Genomic DNA, 23,658 nt, shown 5'->3' with positions numbered 1-23,658 from the left:
CAACCCAACCGAAAACGGCACTCCGGTGGCCGGAATCCACTTATCGCCGCCGATAAAATCTCTAACGCTGAAGCGCTCCGCCTCACGCGCATCGCTCAACACGTGGAAACCCGGCCACCGGACTCGCCCCGCTCCCCGTGTTCATGAACTCGACGTAGTAGAGCATGGCGAGGGCGAATCCGTCACAGTCCTGGAGCACCGCCGCGTAGTCGTCGAATACGAAGTCCACCGTGCCGTACACGTGGCAGCCGCGGTAGAAGTGGCGCAGGGAAAAGGCGAAGAGAGTGTCTTGGTAGCCCTTGAAGCTGCACCGGTAGAACACCGCGCGGTCGGACGCCATCCTCAGCGCCACGGCCTGGTGCTTCTCGGGCCCGGCCGTGTTCTCAAAGGTCATGTCTCGGGCCCAGAACCCGTTCCCCGAGACACCTGCACATACATGCATTTTATCAATTATGCAAAGTAAACGACCCTAAAAGTAAAAATAATTTATTACCGAATGTAGTGGAATTGAAAGTGGTGGAGCCGTCTTGCACGTTACGATTTCCGGTGACGATGGTTTTGTCGATGCCGTCGCCGACGAACATGATGTTGCTCAATTCTCTTTCGATTTCTACTTTTTCTTTATATACGTCCGACTTTACGTGCACTACCACTCTTTCGGGCCTATCGCGGCCCGATCGGGCTATTGCGGCCACGGCCTCATTGATTGTCCTATAATTCCCTGACCCATCTTGAGCTACCACATGGTCCGCATTTGAGGTTGTTGGATTTCACACCGCTAAAAGCCCTCCTTCATGTACCGGGCCGGGCCTTCTAGGGACTATTTTCTTGCCTAGATACATTAAATAATTAGTAAATTCACAAATCTAGAGGCTCCAACTTTCTGTTAATCCAAACAAAATTTCCCCCTAGGAATCATAAAAAAATACTAGTATTATTGATATAAAAATGCATTATAATAATGAAATATACATCATTATTATGATTATAATTATATTAGTACATAAAAATACATCATTCAACATGTGAAAACTTCACTTATATGTATATTGATTCTTAGTTCCCTAGCCCCATATGTACTTAAAATCTAAAGATAGAGGCAACATCCTATTATAACCAAAATCATATGATAATAGAAAATTGTAACTATGTAGATAAAAATATAAAAATAAAATTAATAATTTTTTACTTTAATATCTTTAAACGAAAAAATCGTTAATTACATATTCTTTTTAATATAAATTCATGTAACAATTTAAATAACACGATTACAACGTGTAAGATCATACTAATAGTCAAAAGTGATTATTATTTTCACATTTTTATCTAGATGAATAAAATTTCTTTTTGTTACGTGAGAAATGATAGAACTAGATATTAATTATCTCTTAAAAGACACAACACACAATTTTGTATAACATAGAAATTCGAATTAATGATTCCTTAGACAAATTGTGGTAAGTTAACTATACGATGAAGAAATTAAAGTGAGAAATTACCCTTTGTATTTTCACTTAGATTGGTCTCGGCCCGGTAAACAGCCAAAGCCTCCCTAATTAGGTTAGTCAAATTATGGGCTTCATAGAAATTCCTCCTCTCTCCCAACCCGTCCAAACAAGTGTTGTGGCCAGCCAAGGCGGCGCTCAGCCAAGTCACGGCGTATATATATTACAAAAAATACACACGTACACACAAACACTCTTATCCGATATAGAATACTCTATTATATTATAGATACTATTCAAAAGTGAGCACATTTGCACACACACACTTCAATAACCTGTTCATCATGAACAACGCATTGTATTTGAATAATTTTAGATTTTGATCCTCTAGCATATCGACTGTACACCCTCACACACCGCACTTTAATAGCTTAATTTGTTTTACTCCCAACCAATGAATCGATATTTGTGTACAGAGGTGCCATATCCAACTTTTGCCTTATTCCATAAAAAAACGAAAATAAAAGTCAGATAATTCATTTTTGGCTTTAAATAAAACTCAGAAAAAAAAAAAAAAAACAGAAGATACTATGTTTTCATTTAAATGCTGCAATAACTTCATTTAAATACTCCTTTTACCATATCAATTTATTGTTACCATTTATATACATTGTAACATGTATAAAAACGACCAATGATCATTTATTCCTGATTGTCACAGATTATTATTAGTATAGCTCTTTTCCTACGATTGAAAATGCTTTCTGCATATATTCATTGCATGTACAATTGAACATGTGTTCATGATTGCACATATTTATAGCATAGCTCTTTTCAGGAAAAAATGTCTTTTGCAACAATTTAGAATAACCATTGAAGAGTATACAACAAAATGGAAAAAGACAAAAAAGAGCTTTTCCATAAATCAAAAGAAAACAAAAACTTTTAGAAAGCAAAAGTCAAACAAAAACTACAACCGTAAAGCTTTTTGAAGAAAAAAAGAAAAGCATAACTTTTTTGATACAAAAATCGAAAAGATTTTGAAAGATGAAGAGAAGATTATTACAAATTTAAAAATCGATGAGCTCAAGTGTGGGCAATTAGTGGATAAAGAAGGCCTATTTATAGAATTTGAATCATTGTTATCAGCTTAAATTTTAGGCTCCAAAATCAGAATTCAAATTCAAATTTGGGCTCCAAAACTGTACATCATGGTTCGGCCCAGCAGTTAAAACAGACTTGATATCCACTAGATCATAAAAAGCTGCTGTTGGCGGGAAAAAAATCAGCTAAAAACTGTGCATTAATAGAAGTATAGATTATGTCCGTGGCTCCTAGCCACCCAAAACGCTCCATGAATTTGCTATTTTGGTCCCCACCCCCGGTAGTGGTTTTGATAAAAGAGTGATGATAAAATAAAAGGGGTAATTGGTGTATAAATACATGAACTTTATTCATTTTTTGGTATTTAACATGAACTTTAAATCCTAGTTATAAATACATGAATTTTTCTTTCTTTTGGTATTTAACATGAATTTAAAAATATAGTTATAAGGGTTAATTGCCGCTAAATTCAAAAGCTTTTTGAGAATTAGCGATATTCTCATCAACTTCAAAATCGGCGAATGAATACATGAATTGAGAATCCGTTCTTAATGTTCCCAAAATTAAAAAATCCCCCCAATTTGAAGCTGACATGGACATCGGAATGTCCAGTGTGGCGATGTCGGCTGGCTAAAGGAACGTCGTCGTTTAGTTTTAATCAAAACGGCGTCGTTTAGTTTTAATCAAAACGGCGTCGTTTAGATTTCCAACTACAATTAAAAAAAAATCTTGATTTCCAACCACCACCGCCGAGCTCCGGACTTCCAGCCACCAGACCACCACTGCCGTCGAGACCAGAACACCCCTACTGCCACCCATCTCAAGCCACCGCCGCCGATTCCACCTCAATTTCCATCGCAGCAATAGCCACCGCCGCTAGACCATAACACCCCTACCGCCGCCGCCGCCAATTGCTCCTCCCACTACCGCTGTGGACGGAAACTCCACATACACGTACAACAAACCAAAAAATCCCTAAATCAACAAATCCCCAAATCCACAAACTAAAATGGGGATGAAATTGGGTGAGGGCTGTTGACGAGCCGGAAACGGAGAGAAAGAAATAGGCGACTGACGGCGAAGAGAGGGCATGGTTGCTCTTCTCCGATCCTAAAGCTACAAACCCTAAGTCTCGATGCTCTTCGCGCGCCTCTTTTTCTTGTCGGCGTAACAGAGGAGATGGCGGCGTGGAGCATCTTTGGGCACTTGAATTACCCGATTTGGCTTAATAGCATCTTTCATTCAAATCCATGATGTTATGAGCCAAATTTGTGAAATTAGCTTCTATGTTCTGTAAGGGCAGTTTACTGGAAAGTAAGGGCAAACTCAAGTGAACTAAACCATGGAGGAAAAGGCACATAAGATAATTACTTTGCCTCAATTTTCGACACAAGTTTTGTTTTTTTATTCTAAAAAAGGATGCCTCAAACAAATAGAAGAACAATAATTTTAAATGTATAATTGTTCACTATAACTGACCCATCATTGCCATTAACAGAGGGTGGGTTCAGCGGGAACTAAGGATGAGTGATGTGAAAAGAAGAACAAAGATTGAAGTTTCAATGTATAAGACTAGGGTTCTCTTCACCCTCGTTACCATTTGCCCTACTACAAAGGAGGAGGAGGCGGCGTGGAGCAAGCGGAAGGTGAGGGAAGCGGCGTGGAGCAAGCGGAAGGTGAGGGAAGCGGCGTGGGTGGATGAAGCGGCGACGTGGGTGAGGATGGGGGTAAATAGAGTAAGCGAACGGGGTTTGGGGAAGGAGGTAGGCTTGGGGGGTGTTTGCAGGCCGAGAGTTTGGGAGGTGGTGGTCGAGGGGTTGGGAAAGGGGGTAGGTTTGGGGGTGTTTGGGGAGGGGTAGGGTAGGTGATTTTTTTTTTAAATTAATTATAAATAAATAAAATTATTAAAAAATTAAAACAATGACATGTCATAGCTTATTTGGCATGAAATTGACATGTCATAGGTATTTGCCATGTCATCTTGCCAGTTTTTTTAATTTTTGGAACATTAAGAACGAACTTTCAATTCATGTATTCATAGCTGATTTTGAAGTTGGTGAGATTATCGCAAATTCTAGAAAATCTTTTGAATTTAGCGGCAATTAACCCTAGTTATAAATACATGAACTTTAAATTTATTAAAATTTTGACTCGTTTTTCATTTTTTTTTTCAAATTAAAGCTGACTTTGAATGCATGAATTTTGACGAGGACAATTTCTCTTATAAAAAGTAATCTTCACAGTTCAATTTTTGATCCATTTTTTATATTTCGAATTTCTAAATTAGACTTTCTGAATGATGAAATTGACTTTCTGAAATCCCCGAATCTTAAACAAGAAATTTGCTTTTTGAATTTATGAAATTTATAGACAATTTTTTATCGTTCACTTTCATATTTTAGTTTTGTGTTATTTACTTCAAACAAAAAATGACGATGTCGTGTCTCAGCGCCGAATTGTCCACGTTAAAATTCAAGCATTTTTAGTCAGATTTAATTTGAGAAAAATAAAAAACGTGTCAAAAATTGAATAAGTTTAAAGTTCATGTATTTATAACTATGTTTTAAAGTTTATGTTAAATACCAAAAATGAGTAAAATTCATGTATTTATAACTAGGATTAAAAGTTCATGTTAAATACCAAAAAGTGAGTAAAGTTCATGTATTTATACAACAATTACTCAAATAAAAATAACATAATATATTTAACTTATTTTTTAAAATAAAAATAAGATTTACTTATTTTATTATATTCTCTACATTGTAGTTATTTTTTGTAATTTTTTTGTAACTTTTTTTATTTTTATTAAAAAATAAAAAATGCTAAAAAATAAGTATTATAGAAAATATAATAAAATAACTAGATCTTATTTTTATTTAAAAAAATAAATTAAATAAATCAAAATATCTTCAATTAAATTAAATTGTGGGTGGCCACAATGTAGAAGCATGTTTCGGTCGGGCTTTGAAGTGTACATGTACTCCTCTTGCAATTAGGGCTGTCAAACCTTACGGGCCGGGCTGGCCCAGCCCCAACCCAGCGGGCCTAGGCAATTTTTTGGGCCGAGTCGAGCCGGCCCAAAATTTCAGCGGGCCTTGAAAAATGAAGCCCAGCCCAGCCCTATACGGGTCGTCGGGCGGATCGGGCCAAAAAATTGATAAATTAATATATATATATATATATATATATATATTACTTCCAAAAGTTAATAAATTAAATCAAATTTGAAGACAAATTCGATGAAACAAATAACAACCACCAAAATAATAATACAAAATATTACTCCCTTTCAAGTTGAAATAAAGTAAAAGGACCACCAAAATGTTTGAAAGTTTAATCACGTTCGTAAGATGCTGAATTAGAAAAGAATCTATTTTTATAATGATTAATAGACTAAGGGCCCGTTTGATTTCCCTTGTAATGCCTCTTAATGGCACCTATTAACATAATGCTTGCGTTTGAAATCCAATAAATATAACATGGGAAGCCCGTTAGTGGAGTTGGGCCCGGCCACAAATCCACTATTCCACCAAGTAATTGGATAAGGGGGTGTACATGAGTTTAAAAGCTTGACTGCTACAGTTAATACATCTATAATATATTTTACCAAAATTGCCCATCTTTTACATTGACAATTCGAAAAAAATTTATCCACCGCCCATTCTTCAGTCTTCACAATCTTCTGCCAACAAGGAGACGAAGAACTTCTTCCAACAACGCCGGCGCATCCTTTCCATCATGTAATCGTCGATTTAGCCGGCAATATGTTTTTCGCAAAAATAGATCTGGAAATTTCTTTTTTTTTTCATTCTCTTTTAATTTTTTTTCCTTCTGCGGTAGATTTTCGATAGGCAGACACTATTGTGTTTGTTCTTGATTCTAAAATTAAATTTATCATTCTCGAATTTATTAGGGAATCAATCCACCACTTCATTGTGATGTATTTATCCTTTATCTAAAAATTCTCAGACTGTGGATCTAGGCGGGCATTGCGGTCGAAATTTGTGGAAATTGCGTCTGGCAAATAAATGTGTCTAAAAACTGAGCTAAACCCTATCTATCAGAGGATGAAAACGCGTAATGATGAACGTACCTTGTTGCTCCGAATTCATTTTTGCACCTTATGTTCAATCTCTTCACAATCGCCTGTAATTTCAGCCCACAGATATGAGTAAGTGAATCATAAGGAAGGCATATCGTCGCCTGTAATGGCTATTATATAAAGGCCGATTTTTTTTCCCTCCCAAAATCATCTCTATGGCGGGAGATAACAAAGGACACGCTTGGGATTAACAAAAAAATATGGGGTTATAATTGTCATTTTCACAAATTAAAATAAGCTGAAATGATGTTATCAAACACATAAGCCATATATCTTGGATCACTTTAATGGATTTCAAACGAGTACTAATGAAACATTACAGGCCCATCGGCCTTGCTATTTCCTTGGGTTGTGTTAAATGGGCTAAGCATATCAAGGGAAATCAAACGGGCAGTAAGAGTCTAAGACTAGCATATTAGGGAAATATGATTAAATGGCGATTTAAAAATCCTAATTGGCTAATTATTACTTATTAAACTTATTTTAGTTATTATATTGGGGAAAAAACGCCTATTTTCTATAAACTAACCGATCGGGCCAATTTGGCCCAAAAGCCAGCGGGCCGCGTGGCCCGACGGGCTGCATGGGGCGGGCCAGATATGCCCGATTTTTTTTGGGCCTAAAAAATCCTAGCCCAGTCCAGCCAAAACTACGGGCGGGCCGGGACACTTTCGGCCCATTTTGACAGCTCTACTTGCAATTATTGAAGTTTGTTTTGATATTGCAGTTTTATTGAAGACCGCATATATATGTATTTAAATTATATTTTGAGCTAAGCTGCCATCATTTGCATGCAGAACATATACCTTCTTTGGCTAATTAGAGTTCACAAAAAGTGTCGTTGCAGAACATATACGACAATACCTCATCAGTGCATTAAATATATTTTGAGTTTTTAACAGCCACTTTTAGGACCCGTTTTGTAGGCGAAGGTGGTCGACGTTGGACGGCGTGAGGAGAGGAGAGAGATATAAGAGGTGTTTTTACTTGACTTTGTTTGTTGGTGGCCCTTGTTTCTAGCGAGAGACAGAGAGAGCTTAGCCCTTTTAACTTTAGTTTAGGCATATCAAGCCCTGCTTCCGTAAGTCAGGCCCAACACATAAATTCTCTAACCCAACCCATAATTCTGGTCAGCCGAAAAAAAATCATGATCCAGCCCTAAAATAAAAACAATTGGGCCATATGCTCAAGTGAAAACTTAGGCTATTTTTGTTTACTATTCAATAACTTGAATTCAGCTTTTGCCCTTTTCCGTATGTGATTTAATTATGTGGATAATTGAAAATTATTTTCTACTTCTTCAAATAGTGCGAAATGAACACTATTCCATACGTGCTTTCCGCCCAATGGGCTCCAAGTAAGGGCGTTCGAAACAACCGCATGCGGGCTCACGGTGGATTTATATCACCAAAGGATCACCGGGCACCATTATTTAACCAACACTTTCAGCCCGTAAGTAGTACTACATCCGTTTCACAAATCTTGATGCATATTCTTTTTTAGGTTGTCCCACGAATCTTGATGCATTTCTAAATACAGTAATAATTAGCAAAAAAAAGAGTTCTTACTTACCTAATTTATCACTTTATTACCTACACACTTTTCTACTTTATCACTTTTCTACTTTATTACCTATACACTTCTACTTTTATCACTTTTCTACTTTGTTACCTACATACTTAAAATATTAATCTACAACTTATTAATTTTCATGTCAAAAACAAATGCATCAAGATTCGTGGGACGAAGGGAGTAATATTTTTTTTTATCAAATCTAATAGTAATTGTTTTTATTTTGATCAGTCACTTGATTTAACTCCGGAGTCCGGACCTTTACAACGATATGTGGAACTACTGGCCAGATTTGTATAACCCCTCCAATGGTTTTGCTTATGAACGATTCTGGATATGAGAATGGGAAAAACACGGTCAGTATTTTGGAGTTACACCACAAGAGTTTTTCGAGAGTATCATCGATATATTTAAGTATAGTATACCCACATACTACAAAGGCTACAAAGGTACAATTAATTTATCTTTTAAGTGAATTGTTTTTATATAATATTATATTATTTTCACGAGTTTAAAATTATTTAAGGCCATTATCTTAGGGCTATTTGCAAAAATAGGCCACTATTTTTCGAACTTGCAAAAATAGGCCAATTATTTTAGTTTTTGGCATTTTTAGGCCACATTTGAGCTCAATTCAGCATTTATAGGCCATTTTTTGGGGTCAAAATGTGGCCCAAAATAGCATGATTGGGTACACATGTGGCCTAAAAATATCAAAAACTAAAATAATTGGCCTATTTTTGCTAGTCCGAAAAATGGTGGCCTATTTTTGCAAATAGTCCTAAGATAATGGCCTTAAATAAATTTAAACTCTATTTTCACTATCCACCAAATTTGTAGATTTGGGTTTGAGGTGTGAAGTTCCAAAAAGTGTTGATAGAGTAAGACGCAAAATCAAGAGGAAGTTTGGATATGACGTCGAAATACATGCAAAGTGGTGGAGTAGTCGTAATTGCTTAGTTATTAAAGAGCTGCGATTCCAAGTAGCCAGTGGTCGAATCGTAGACAGATATCAGCCATATTCGGGAAATATTAGTAGCTTACAGGATATCATAGTGCTTCCCAGATGAGAATATGTTTAGAATATATTTACTTTGCACATTATTCGATGATTTCTTCATGGGGTTTTTGGGTTGTTATGTTAAGCACTTCCATTTATTTACTCACATATTTCTTTATTATGGAATTTCTGCATTTAATCTTTTGCCGTTTGTGCATTTAATGTTGTTGTGCCTGTATTTGTCCCTACTCTAGTTTTGTATAAGTGCGTGTATATTTCATCATAGGAAAAGATAAATTTACATATACATAATCTCCGTAAAAATAAAATTAAATTATATGAATATTTTTTAATTTAAGATCATGACTCATTTGCCCCGCTTAAATATTATCATCTGTACTAACGGATGGCAAGTTTTTTTATTTTTACCTCGTACACACTATTGAATTAAGAAATAAATGGTGAGTTCTAACAATGTTATTTACAAATTAGTATTTTAAATTCTAATTTTTTTCATCACAATTTTTAGTAACAATGTATCAATAATGTCTCTTCTATTTTTTTCCTTGAAAAAAAAATCATTTGTTATTTTATTTAAAAGTACATCAATCGTAGTAATTAATTAATTTACCAATGTGCAATATTAATTGTGTAAAATAGAATTTGTTCTTGCTCTCGCCTATTACATTGATTGAGTAATCTTAAACTCCACTCTTCTCCTCTCAAATTCCGTCTTATTGTATTCTAGAAAACAGAACGATCAAATATAAAATGAATTTGTATGTAACGTTCTTGTGCAAATAAAAAATACTATTATAGCAAAAGAAAATGTATTTCATATATACATTACTTACTTTGCTTGCTTACTCGTAACCGAACACACGTCTACATAACTTTGTTGTTTTGATTAATACACTTTTCTACAACCCAGTCGAAAACGGCACTCCGGTGGCCGGAATCCACTTATCGCCGCCGATAAAATCCCTAACGCCGAAGTGCTCCGCCTCATGCGCATCGCTCAACACGTGGAAACCCGGCCACCGGACCCGCCCCGCCGTGGTAGCCCCGCTCCCCGTGTTCATGAACTCGGCGTAGTAGAGCGTGCCGAGCGCGAATCCGCCGCTCCACTCGTTCCACCCCCTCCGATCGATCAACCCATCCAAATTCGTCTTCATGAACACCGTCCTCGAGTACCTCTTCCACGGCCGCCCCAGGAAGCTCCGGAACCTCCCCTCTAGGCCGCGAAGCTCAGGCGCCGGCCGCACGCGGCAGCCGACGACCGAGATCCCGGTGTTCTGGTTGGGGTCGCTCCGTCCCTGCGCCGTGATCATGTTGGACTGGTGGTCCATCGGCCGCCGCACAAAGACGTCGCAGTCCTGGAGCACCGCCGCGGCGTCGCCGAATATGAAGTCCACCGTGCCGTACACGTGGCAGCCGCGGTAGAAGTGGCGCAGCGAGAGGGCGAAGAGCGTGTCTTGGTAGCCCTTGAAGCTGCACCTGTAGAACACCGCGCGGTCGGACGCCACCCTCAGCGCCACGGCCTGGTGCTTCCCGGGCCCGGCCGTGTTCTCGAAGGTCATGTCCCGGGCCCAAAACCCGTCCCCCGAGACACCTGCACATATATGCATTTTTATATCAATCACACATGCAAAGTAAACGCCCCTAATTAAAAGTAAAAATTAATCCGTTACCGAATGTGGCAGAATTGAAAGTGGTGGAGCCGTCTTGCACGTTGCGATTTCCGGTGACGATGGTTTTGTCGATGCCGTCGCCGACGAACATGATGTTGCTCAATTCTCTTCCGATTTCTACTTTTTCTTTATATACGCCCGACTTTACGTGCACTACCACTCTTTCGGGCCTATTGCGGCCCGATCGGGCTATTGCGGCCACGGCCTCGTTGATTGTCCTATAATTCCCTGACCCATCTTGAGCTACCACATAGTCCACATTTGAGGTTGCTGGATTCCACGCCGTTAAAAGCCCTCCTTCATGTATCGGGTCGGGCCTTCGAGGGACTATTTTCTTGCCTAAATACATTAAATAATTAGTAAATTCACAAATCTAGAGGCTCCAACTTTCTGTTATAATATCCAAACAAAATTTCCCCCTAGGAATCATAAAGAAATACTAGTATTATTTATATAAAAATGCATTATAATAATGAAAGATACATCATTATTATGATTATATATAGTTATATATACACATAAAAATACATCATTCAACATGTGAATAATTTCACTTATACGTATATTGATTCTTAGTTATCCAGCCCCATATGTATAAAATCTAAAGATAGAGCCAGCATCCTATTCTTAATCAAAATCATATGATAATATAAAATTATACCCGTATAAATAAAAATATGAAAATAGTAATAATTTTTTACTTTAATATCCTTAAACAAAAAATTCGATGATTACACGCAATTTTTTTATATATAATTATAAGTTCGTGTAACATATTAAATAACACTATTACATGAATTTTGCTTACACGTATAAGATCATAATAGTCAAAAGTAACTATTTATTTTCACATTCTTATCTAAATGGATAAAATTTCTTTTCGTTACATGCATGAGAAATGATACAACTAGATATTAATTTTGTGTAACATAGAAATTCGAAGTAATGATTCTTTAGGCAAATTGTGGTAACTTAATTATATGATGAAGAAATTAAAGTGAGAAATTACCCTTTGCATTTCCACCTATATTGGTCTCGGGCTCGGCCCGGTAAACAGCCGAAGCCTCCCTAATTAGGTTAGTCAAATTATGGGCTTCATAGAAACCCCTCATCTCTCCCAACCCATCCAAACAAGTGTTGTGGCCGGCCAAGGCGGCGCTCAGCCAAGTCACGGCGTCGTCGCCGCCCCAATCCTCCGCCTCACCGGAGACCAACCGGGCCAGCCTCGACTCCGCATCTCCGTACAGCACGGCGCAGTCGCGGAGGGCCCCACCGGGAAAGCCCGATTCAGGGCCCGGCCCGCTAGCCGTTTTGACGCCGCCGTTGGCCCAAGCTATTGCTTGCTGCATGCCTTCTCTCACCGATTCCACCGCCGCAACATGCTTCCTCGTCGGAGCAGATTTTGCGGCGGCGGCGACTAGAAGAAGAAGAAGAAGAGCCAAGGTGGTGGAAGAACAAGACATTTATTTTTTTTTGGGTTTAATTTATGGTGTAAATTATTTGTTTATTACTACTAAATTTTGCGATTGATTGGAGATAATTAATGTAACGGAGCGATTTATTCTTGGCCATAGAGAGAGGTGAATTTGATGAGGAAGCTACACATAGACAAACATGTGTCGTGGTGGAAGATGACCGATTTAATAGTTTGCATGGCATTTAGTTGCATGGATAAACATGATGTCGTAACATATGTATACAACTAGCACTATTTTGCTCTTATTATCACCGATTCAAAATTCAAAGATTACTTAGGTATATTGTAAACCTAATAAAAATAGTCATACTCCCATGTACATTACTAGAGAAATGGGATATATGATACTGTATACATGACGTTGTTTTCGGAAAAGTATTAGTATATATGAGCGTTTTTTTTTATGTATATATAACCGCTTCGAAAAAAAAACATGTAAGTGCATGACACTATGCTGACAGTTCCGTAAAAAGCATCATGAATAAACGTCACTTGTTCATAGTATACATAACACTTACTGCAAAACATCAAAGTACATAATAAGTAAACTTTTAAGCCTTCGATCCCCAATAAATAGATACTTAGTTTGAAAGGGGTATTTTTCTGCAATGAATTAATATCATAAAGAATCATCTATGCGGTCAACTGAGAGATCAATGGATGAATATGATAGTATGATGGTATATATTGAGATATAGATTTTTGATAATTCAAATATTTCAGTTAATGAAAATCCGTAGATTTCTTTTAATGTACTTCCCATGTCGTGTAAAAATAGTCGTAAATTTCCTTTTTGAAGTGTTTTTATTCTATTTATGGACACTACCTCACAATAGATTATTCTCCATATATTAACTTATTTACATATTCTACCACATGATGGGACCCTTTCTTCATTCACAATATAATTAATTATCATTATTAACACTATCTTTATGGTGTGACATTTTTTCTACTCATAACATACTATATTATTTTTATTAAAATCTGTGACACTTCCTTCTAGGACTATTTTACGAAATGGAGGGATTATTTTATATGTATAATATATTTATATTTTGTGTCTCCATAATATAATAAAATAAAATAAATTCTCAATCCGTTCATGCCACTTTACTTGCATTTGGGGTGCAAGTACTTGGCATGCATTGTCGCCTGTTAAATGTCACCAAACTATTCTATATACATCAAATTTCATGCCTCTAAAATGTACTAAAAAAACTAAATAAATAATATTATTGTTGGTCAATGTCAAGTTTCTGCAAGTGGGCATATTTAATTGATTCCATTAAAAATAGAATCATGTAAGTGCTCAGTATTGCCAAATTCCCGGTACCAAACTATCAACCTATTTCTTAATTATTATGATCCATGCACAACTAATTAAACAATAAAATGGTTTCATTATTTAATTGGAGAACATAGGGTGGATAGGATATTACTGAGATTATATCTTACTATTTATATGTGTTTGTGCAATCATTATGTATATTAGTGGTCTACCAATATTAAGGTTTGAAAAAAAAAAAAATAGAATGATGCACTTCTTATAGAAAAATATTCACTACTGACAGCTTCACCAAAGGCAACCTAAGGCTTAATTTGGTGACATTTAAATTTATGATTTTTAGTCATAAATAAACCACACACGTTCTAAAAAATCGCGTCTCGCACTGTTCGGACCGCCAGCCAAATCGGGCTCGTGCGAGCGGAGCACGTACAAGCCCGTTTCAAAAACTTCCTGCAGATGTTCTAAGGTGGAGCTCACCTCTATAGAACCCCTAAAGGGGCTACATGCTTTAAGGGTGAGTGTAGGAATCCAAACTTCTCACTCATCGTCAATCCAAACTTTATTGATCTACTTGTTTTGAATAAAAAGTTGTGTATGCGATTATATTTGGAAATTTTATTATTAGAATTATAAATATATTTAAATATGATACTTATTTAGAGACATTATTGAGAATTGAATTAAAATGAACAAGGTTTGTGACTATCGTGATTAATAATTTATTAGGCATTCAATTATTTCAATTTTCTGGTTTGTTGTTAAACGACAGGCGACAACCACGAATAAGCTGAACACCCACACCCACACACACACATAAAAACAAGATAATTGGCTTACCATTAGCTAGAGTATAGTTTGAAGGCACTTATCCGATAATTGTATTTCTTAGAAATTCTCTTGTATTACATTATTATTAGTGGTATGATGGTTAATTGCTGGTAGCTGAGGTGGTCTTGGGAGCAACCGGTTGCACCCTCACTTAAATCATAATCTGTACCTTAACTTGAATCCATATTATGATCCTAACTGTATAAATAACACTATTTTAGATGCGGGTCAACTCGATTGCACGGTGTAACTGGTTGCACCCAAGTTTTTGTGTTGCTAGCATTGGGATATATGTGTATTCATTAAATATTTATTTAAGTTACGCATCAATCTTGTGCAAAAAAATTAGGGCACAAAATGAGGGAAGAGAAAAACCGCGTCACCTGATAAATTGAGGTTACCGATGGATCACCGATTGCCAAGTTCGACGGTGTTTATTTTAAAAAAAATAAAAATATACATTAATTATTTAAAAAATACTGATAAATATCCGTCAGTGAACCATCCATCGATGATCTGTATATGTTTTTTACGGTAATAAGGTCGCCAATTTTTGGCGCACCTTTTCGTCGATGACATTGTCACTTGAAAAAATTGTCGATACCCGTCGAAATGTCGTCGATAATCCCCAACGGACGGCTAATTGTCGGTGTCAGGTAAGATTTTTTTTTTTAATTATTTATTATTATTATTATTATTATTATTATTATTATTATTATTATTATTATTATTATTATTATTATTATTATTATTATTATTGATGAAATTAGAGAGTTGAGATCCCCAATTGAATTATTATCAGTTTGCATTTATAATTAGCAATAATATTCAGGTTTCATATGTAGAAGCATTTGCCCGTCGGAATTTGACTTGTGCTGTCATTTAAATAAATAATATTCAAAATAAGATATAAGATAAACACGCTCACCATAAACCCTAGTTGAGATAATTAATTATTTTGTCATCGTATATATATATGTGGAATGTGGTTGCTTACAAACAAGGCTGATTAATTCTGTACCAGCAAATCAATATATACTATAATTATGTAGATTGGTATATTTAATTTTTAACGTTGTATATATTGTTTTTATTGTGGCTACCAAAACATGACAAAATATTATATATACTCAATGTTTTTATTTTTTTTAATTTCGACCATGCGTAACGTGTGTACCAATACAATGATATAATTGCTTTTTGCAATTGATTAATATGTTCAAACTATTAACTACATGTATCTGTGGGTTTTAGTTAGTCTACATAATATTGTTGCAATATAAGAGTTCAAATTGATGAGTTATTTGACCTTTTTTTCCATAGAAGTAGCTAAAAATTTCATTATAGTCAGAATTGTCTGTTTTTAATGAAGCCATAAGTCAGATATGCTATAGTTGCGGCGAAAGCAATAATATTGACAATTTATTCGGAATTAATAATAGAAACTATATTCAACTAACTAATAATGTTAATTACAGAGCAGACACGCAGAAATACCAATGGTTGAAACTCTATTTTTCTTATTTTATTTAATTTTCACAACTGATTATTAATAGGGCATTGACATATAAAAACTTGAACTTTTCCCATTTTTTAATTTTGCACCCCTACTTCAAAATTTGTCTATAAATACCTAAACTTTGTATATTTTTTTTGAACCCGACGAATTTTTACCCCTAAATCGTTACTGACATGACGGCCAGATTGAGAGTGAAGTTTGAAATGCATAATAAAACAGATAATTAAGTTTGTTGTCAATATGAGATTTAGAACATGTAATTGTAGGGTTTGGAAGGGCTAATTGGTAAAACATGACCGTGAGTTTTACTATTTTTCAAAAAGAGGATTATATGTTACGAAATTTGAAAATGAGGACTATACATTCCATTTTTTACATTTACACGACCGTGAGGGAAGCTATAGTCCTCATTTTGATGTGTTTAATAGGAGTGTAAATTAACGTAAAAAATGAAAGCTATAAATAGTCATTATTTTCAAATTCTGTAATATATATATAGTCATTTTTTGAAAAACACTAAATGTCACGATCTTGTTTTAATAATTAACTCGGTTTGGAATGTCAACAACGATTTACGGGTATTCGTCAAGTGCAATATCTGAAAAAATAGGTAAATTTTAAAATTAGAGTACAGAACTAGAAAATGGGAAATTTTCGAATATTTACATACCAATATCCTATTATTAATTGTTAAAATAGAAATAAAAGAAGGCATTCGTATATAATTATTAAACTGAAATTAGAAATACATTATTTATAATTTGAATGCACTTATTAGTTATTAGGTAGGATGTGACTGGCGTCATACTTTTCTCAGTTGATTTCCATGAAGGTCAAAAACTGAGAAATATACGAAGCTTATTATGAATTTATGATGCCGTGCGTATTTAAAATAAATCTACAGTAATTTTCTTTGAATTGATTAAACTAATTTAATTTTTCTGGTCTATTGAGGAGAATATTAAGTTGCTCTACACATAGAATATTACAGCTAGCAAGTTGAAGGTCTCCATGGTCATTGACTAATTGGTTTACTAATTAACCAATATAAGTAATATATATTTGTTTTCGTTAAACAATATGATGTGAAGTTATAATTAAGTTAATTAACCAAGATAGATGACAGTGAATAGGTATGAAAAGAATATTAATGAAGATTTAGTAAAATTATTATAAACTTTTGGTGAGAAATTAAGTTGTTGATGCCTGTTTTTCTATTTTAGTATTGCTTATTAAGTTTTTTTTTTTTGGTAATTATGTCTTCTAGTAATGTTCACCAAGTTTTGCTATAACCGCCTTTAATTACTTCATTTATTGAGATTAGTTTTTTATTATTAGAAAAAGTAGCAAATAGCTATCTATCCCATAATATATTTACTTTCTCATATTTTGATTTTGGGTTGTTAGCTCCTCAACATATTATACGAAGTGCAAACTATCTTTTTATTTCCTACGGACATTTATATCCGTCCAATATTTTACATTTTTTTTTCTATTTCTCAAGTGGCCGTTTTACTCTATGGATATAAACTGTCAATTGTAAGATAAGAAGAGCAAAATACACATAAGATAAGCAAATCATTTTATAACCCAGGATTGAATTTACGAAATCACACACATGAATCTTTGAAATATCAACTGCTCAAATTATTAGCATCCATGTTAATCAAATGCACGTCGAAATAAATTAAAGAAAAAAAATTGAAAATTTTCTTCTTCAGCATAGCAAAATGAAGTGGAATCTGATGGGAAAAAAAATAGAACTAAATAAAGCAATAAAAAACAAAGGCACGAAACTTGCCTGCTAATTATACTAATATTTAATATAATTTTTTTAAATGATAATTAAGTTGAATATAATTTTATTAATATGAAAAAAAATATAATTTTTTTTTCGTGCATTACACACGGACACAAATGTTAATTATCTATAAATTATGATTTCTCTGAAAAATGAAATGTATTTAATTTCGTAATTTGTATGAAAATGGGAAAAGGGATTTTCGTGGGATAGAGAGTAGTATTTCTTTCTTATGTTACCCATTTCCTATAATCTATAATGACATTTGTTTTATACTTTTATGTGAAAGGATTAAAAACGTGGTATGAATCAATCCTAATTTATATCGTTTGCATGCTGTCATTAATTGCACACAAATAAACATTTTCTCAATATTCATCTAATTAAGATATCTGCTGCGAATTCCAATAATGTTAAAAAAAATATATAAACATATTGGTGAGGGCCAATTAAGGAGTCTGGTGCACTAGATGTAAAATCCATCAATATGTGTATGTTATAATCAAACTTATAGCCAAGATTAATACGAAGACAAAACGTAGAAAACGAATTAAAATATTTAATTTACGCCTGAATTATCATACTTAATTACAAATTACTATATAGAAAGCGATATCATTATTTTATCTTATACCAACGATTAATATATTATTCTTACTAAATAATGACACATATTCATTAATATGTTCTATTCACCAAATAAAGACATATTATGTACTTATTATATATCTCCAGTGATTATAAGAATTGGCGGATCCATAATTTGAACTATTTTAAATTAGGCTTATAAGTATATAAATATATATATAAAAACTTGAACTCATCTATTTTATCCGTTCACAAATTTACTATAGACAACACTCTATCTAATTCAATTCGATTCGAGTAGTATAATTAAGCCCTCATCCATAAAGTTCAATATATCAACTCAAACTTACATATTTTTCTCATCGCCAATTGTAAATTAAGAGTAGCAGACAACCATGCTTCAGCACGCAATCACGTAGCTACAATTTTAATCAAGTCAATTCACACCAAACTATTACTCTTTAATTCACACCATATCATTAAATAATAATCTAATTAAAATATTAGCCAGTTAGATATTCGTGTACGCGTTACATGTTGTACCATTTAATTCCATAAATATTATCCACTTTTCCTAGGTCAACTTTCATACAATTTCGTAATATCAAAACCGGATAAACATAATGAACAAATAATCCATGATTAATTAGCCACTATTTCTATCCATCAACACACCCAAAATTCCATATTCTATTCATCAACCTCATAATTCAAGTCGTTACGCACATAGATCACTACCCCCCCCCCCCCCACCCCCACCTATATATAGATCCCCCTATTAAGACAAAAACCCCACCACACACACACACAAAAACCCTCAAAAAAACATCAACAATGGCGACAAGAATCCTAGTACTCCTATTCCTCACGTCGTTTTTGCTCACCTCTCCCGCCATTTCCGGCGACTCCGGCGGCGACGCCGCCGCGATAAAATCATGGTGCAGCCAAACGCCAAACCCTCAACCATGCGAGTATTTCCTCAGCCACAACCCTAGCTACAAAGTTCCCATAAATGGAAAGTCCGATTTCCTGCGGCTGTCGGCGCGGCTGGCGCTCGACCGCTGCATGCAGGCGGGGAGCAGCCTCCACCAGCTCGGCCCGAAGTGCCGTTCGGGCCGGGAGAGGGCGGCGTGGGCCGACTGCGTCGACCTCTACGAGGAGACCATCCGCGGCCTCAACAAGACCGTCGACCCCCACACCAAGTGCACCGCCGCCGACGTGCAGACGTGGCTGAGCGCCGCCCTCACGAACCTCGACACGTGCGTCGCGGGCTTCGAGGATTTCGGCATCGGAGATTACCACAATGTCTTCCCCGTGATGTCCAACAACGTGAGCTTGCTGCTGAGCAATGCCCTAGCGTTGAACGAGGGGGTTTCTAATTATAGTAAGTCGGCGCCGGCGAGTTACAAAGGAGGGTTCCCGGGCTGGGTTCGGCCCGGGGACCGGCGGCTGCTGCAGTCGTCGAGCCCCAGGGCCGACGTCGTGGTGGCGCAGGACGGGTCGGGGAATTTTAGGACGGTGGCGGCGGCGGTGGCGGCCGCCGGGAGGCGGTCGGGGAGCGGGAGGTACGTGATCTACGTGAAGCAAGGGACGTATGGGGAGAATGTGGAGATTGGGAAGGGTTTGAGGAATATTATGTTGTTGGGCGACGGAATTGGGAGGACTATTATCACCGGAAGTAGGAGCGTCGACGGCGGCTCCACCACCTTCAATTCCGCCACAGTGGGTGAGTCGTGACTACACCTTCATTTATGACAAGCATTTTTCTAATAGACAAAAACGGTTTCCGCATGTTGTCTATTAGCGAAATTCTTATAGTGATCATCTAAATCAATTTAAAACATAAATTACAAACCGTGAATACTAAGAAGGTCTGAAGGTGTTTGGCTAAGCTTATTTTAAAGAGCTTATAAGATTTAATTTTTAAGAGCTATAAGTTGTCAGTGTTTGGATATATAATTGAGCTTATAAGTTAGAGAGAGAAAATATTTTTTTAGAGAGAGAATTTTTTTTAGAGAGAGAAAATATTTTTTTAGAGAGAGAAAATCGAAGAAAAATGAACTTGAATGCTATACAATGAAAATAATAAAATTATAGTTGAAAAATATTTGTAAAATAATTGTTGCATATGAGATTATACAAAAATAAGTTAGGAGCTTATAAGTTCCAAAAATAAGCTATTTTGAGGAGCTTATAACTTATAAGCTCAGCCAAACACCCACTAAATGAAACGTGATAAATTATTGATGTAAAAAATGCTAATCTTAGAATTTTAAATTAGAAACACGATGAATTTATGATAGAACAATCTCAGAGTTGAAATGATTCCGGTAGCTAGTTTATATTTTAAAATGTGTTTTTATCCTATTCTTATAAGTATATAACATACTTAATTAAGTAGGCTATATATTATATGTCGTGGATGCAATTAGAAATCGAAACTCTAAAATAGAAATAATGTGACTTTTTTTTATGATGAGTGTGCATGCATACCACGAACCCAATTTATAGCTTGTACCAACATTTCTAAGCAAGCATATCATTTTCTTTGTTTGACTAAAACCATCAATTTTATATGCTTCGAAATTTTTTGAGTTGACAGTAGGAAAAGGATATCGAATATTAATTTAACGACCCTAAAAAAAAATTTCCTTTTCTTTTTCTGAGGGAGAACGACCCGAAGACTTTAACAATTAATTACCAATAAAAGTTTTATATTTAGGTTGCTTGTAGGAAAAGGATATCAAATAAAACGACTAAAAGACTTTAATAATTAATAACCAAATAAAAAAGTAGTACCATAATAACTGGTGGATAAAGTTTAGTATCCCACAGTTTGATGTATATCCTCTGTTCTACTATTATATTTATTATTTTAAGTATATTTTTTTATAAAGCTAAATTTTTTTGTATAATATTATAAATTATATATTAAATTATTATTTCATAAAAATAAAATTTTAAAAAATTATATATCCTAACTTTGAATTTATCAAATATAATATAATAAATTATTAACTAATAAAAATAAAATTAAATATTAAAAAATATATACACTAGTTGAATGAAATGAACCCTAATTAATAATTCCTAAACTAAATTAAAGCATATAAAATAGAAATATAAAAAAAGGATGAAAGTAAATAAAATTAAAATTAAAAGTTGGATACAGGTTATGACACCAAATATGGTACACTCGATCTCAAGTGCTTAACTGAACTTCATTTTTAATTTTAGTTTTTTATAATATTTTTTTCAATCTTGTATCCTTTAGTTTAATTTTGTGATTATTAATTAGAGTTTGTTCAATCAAATTAGGATATATAATTTTTTTTTTTTTTTATCATTTACTTTCATTATTATTAGCTAGTTATAGGTTGATATATTCAGAGTTATGGTACATAATTTTTAAAATTAAAAATTAAGTATAATTCATAATATAATAATTAATAAATTTTTATTTTTATACAAAATATTATTGAAATAATTGATATAATAATAGAACATGATGGCACACACAAAATTGATGTCATCCACCAAGTTGAGTTTAATTAGTCATGCATGTCTAATTATTCTTCACTATTTTTTTAAGAAAAAAATAGCTAAGCATTTGAAACATTGACGATGATGAAAATGACAGTAATTAGTCATTAGTAATATAATTTTGGATTTAATTGTACACATTCATGTGGCCCTGTCTGAAAAACACTTTTCTTGGTTTATAGAAATAAAACTTGGATTAATTATACTATACTTTCACATCTCCTTATTGACTTCTAGAAGAACATCATATTTACCAAATGTATGCGAAATCACATACTCATATATCTAAGTCATGCAAAATTGTATACACCAACAAATCAAAATTAGATTTTCTTTAAAACAATTAAAATAGGTCCTTATATTTTTTACTTGCAAAAATAGAATTATTTTAAATTTCGACGTCTGTGAGCCACGTTCGAGACTAACCAAATTGGCATTTGGCACCGCGTGCTGCAGCTGCCGTGGGAGATGGGTTCATTGCCCGCGGCATCACGTTCCGGAACACGGCGGGCGCCCGGAATCACCAGGCGGTGGCGTTGCGGTCCGGGTCGGACCTATCCGTGTTCTACCAGTGCAGCTTCGAGGGGTATCAAGACACCCTCTACGTCCACTCCCAGCGCCAGTTCTACCGCAACTGCGACGTCTACGGCACCGTCGACTTCATCTTCGGCAACGCCGCCGTCGTGCTGCAGAACTGCAACATCTACCCGCGCGACCCGCCCAACAAGACCAACACCATCACCGCGCAGGGCCGGACCGACCCGAACCAGAACACGGGCATCATCATCCACAACTCCCGGGTCACGGCGGCTTCGGACCTCCGACCCGTTCAGGGATCCGTCCGGACCTATCTGGGCCGACCCTGGAAGCAGTACTCGCGGACGGTGTTCATGAAGACCTCGTTGGATAGCTTGATCGACCCGGCGGGTTGGATGCCGTGGAGCGGCAGCTTCGCTTTGAATACATTGTATTATGGGGAGTATGCGAATACGGGTCCCGGGTCGTCTACCGCGAACCGGGTCAAGTGGAAGGGTTATCGGGTTATCACAAGCGCCTCCGTCGCGGCGCAGTTCGCACCGGGGAGTTTCATCGCCGCCAATTCTTGGCTGCCGGCGACGAATGTGCCGTTTACTTCTGGGCTTTAATTTGGTTTCGTGTTTAATTTTAGTTTTATTGAATTAATTGTAATTATCATGTGAAAAAATTGTGTTAGTCTCGCGTGATTATTGTAAACGTTGTGAAATATTTTTTTTTAATGGCTTTTATGTTTTATTGATGAAGAAGTATTTAAACATAGATTTATGTGTTATAGATGACGAATAGTGTTGTTTATTTATATATGTTGTAACTAATAACACCTAAAACTATAAATATGAACTTCCTTTAGTTAGATTCTTTAGAATCAATATATGCGTGGTAGAGGTGTGAGTGAGTGTGAATTGAACAGCATATTTAAAAGTTAATAAATTAATCCAAATTCCTACTAGAACTTAAATATGTTTAAAATGAGTGTCCATAATAAAAACATTAACGTGTTGGGAAAATCATGATGTTTTGATTCTATATACCAAAACCCTTATATTGATGTATATGTCATAAGTTATACCCAATCAAGTGCTACTAACACGTTTTGAAAGTATGATATATTCTTATGTTTTTAGTTTGCTAATTGATAAGTTTTGGTTGAAGGATCAACC

At 35.4% G+C, this 23,658-nt stretch overlaps 2 protein-coding genes and 1 pseudogene across 2 annotated transcripts; 1 reads left to right on the top strand and 2 right to left on the bottom strand.

The window, feature by feature from the left end:
• Window positions 1-82: 82 nt before the first annotated feature.
• Window positions 83-1,662, bottom strand: LOC131021100 (probable pectinesterase/pectinesterase inhibitor 36; annotated as a pseudogene).
• Window positions 1,663-9,935: 8,273 nt separating this feature from the next.
• On the bottom strand, window positions 9,936-12,409 carry LOC131022025 (pectinesterase-like). Its single transcript, XM_057951387.1, has 3 exons — window positions 11,924-12,409; window positions 10,915-11,253; window positions 9,936-10,835 (listed from the first exon to the last, which is right to left on the bottom strand). The coding sequence occupies exons 1-3, from the start codon at window positions 12,375-12,377 to the stop codon at window positions 10,144-10,146; spliced, it is 1,485 nt and encodes a 494-aa protein (XP_057807370.1). The 5' UTR covers window positions 12,378-12,409; the 3' UTR covers window positions 9,936-10,143.
• Window positions 12,410-19,198: 6,789 nt separating this feature from the next.
• LOC131022024 (probable pectinesterase/pectinesterase inhibitor 17) lies at window positions 19,199-23,257 on the top strand. Its single transcript, XM_057951386.1, has 2 exons — window positions 19,199-20,144; window positions 22,418-23,257. The coding sequence occupies exons 1-2, from the start codon at window positions 19,253-19,255 to the stop codon at window positions 23,104-23,106; spliced, it is 1,581 nt and encodes a 526-aa protein (XP_057807369.1). The 5' UTR covers window positions 19,199-19,252; the 3' UTR covers window positions 23,107-23,257.
• The last annotated feature ends 401 nt before the right edge of the window (window positions 23,258-23,658 follow it).

Source organism: Salvia miltiorrhiza, chromosome 4 (genome assembly GCF_028751815.1).
Source record: "Salvia miltiorrhiza cultivar Shanhuang (shh) chromosome 4, IMPLAD_Smil_shh, whole genome shotgun sequence".
NCBI lineage: Eukaryota > Viridiplantae > Streptophyta > Magnoliopsida > Lamiales > Lamiaceae > Salvia > Salvia miltiorrhiza.
Note: the sequence above shows the minus strand (reverse complement) of the source record. Positions and strands in the feature narration are given on the sequence as shown.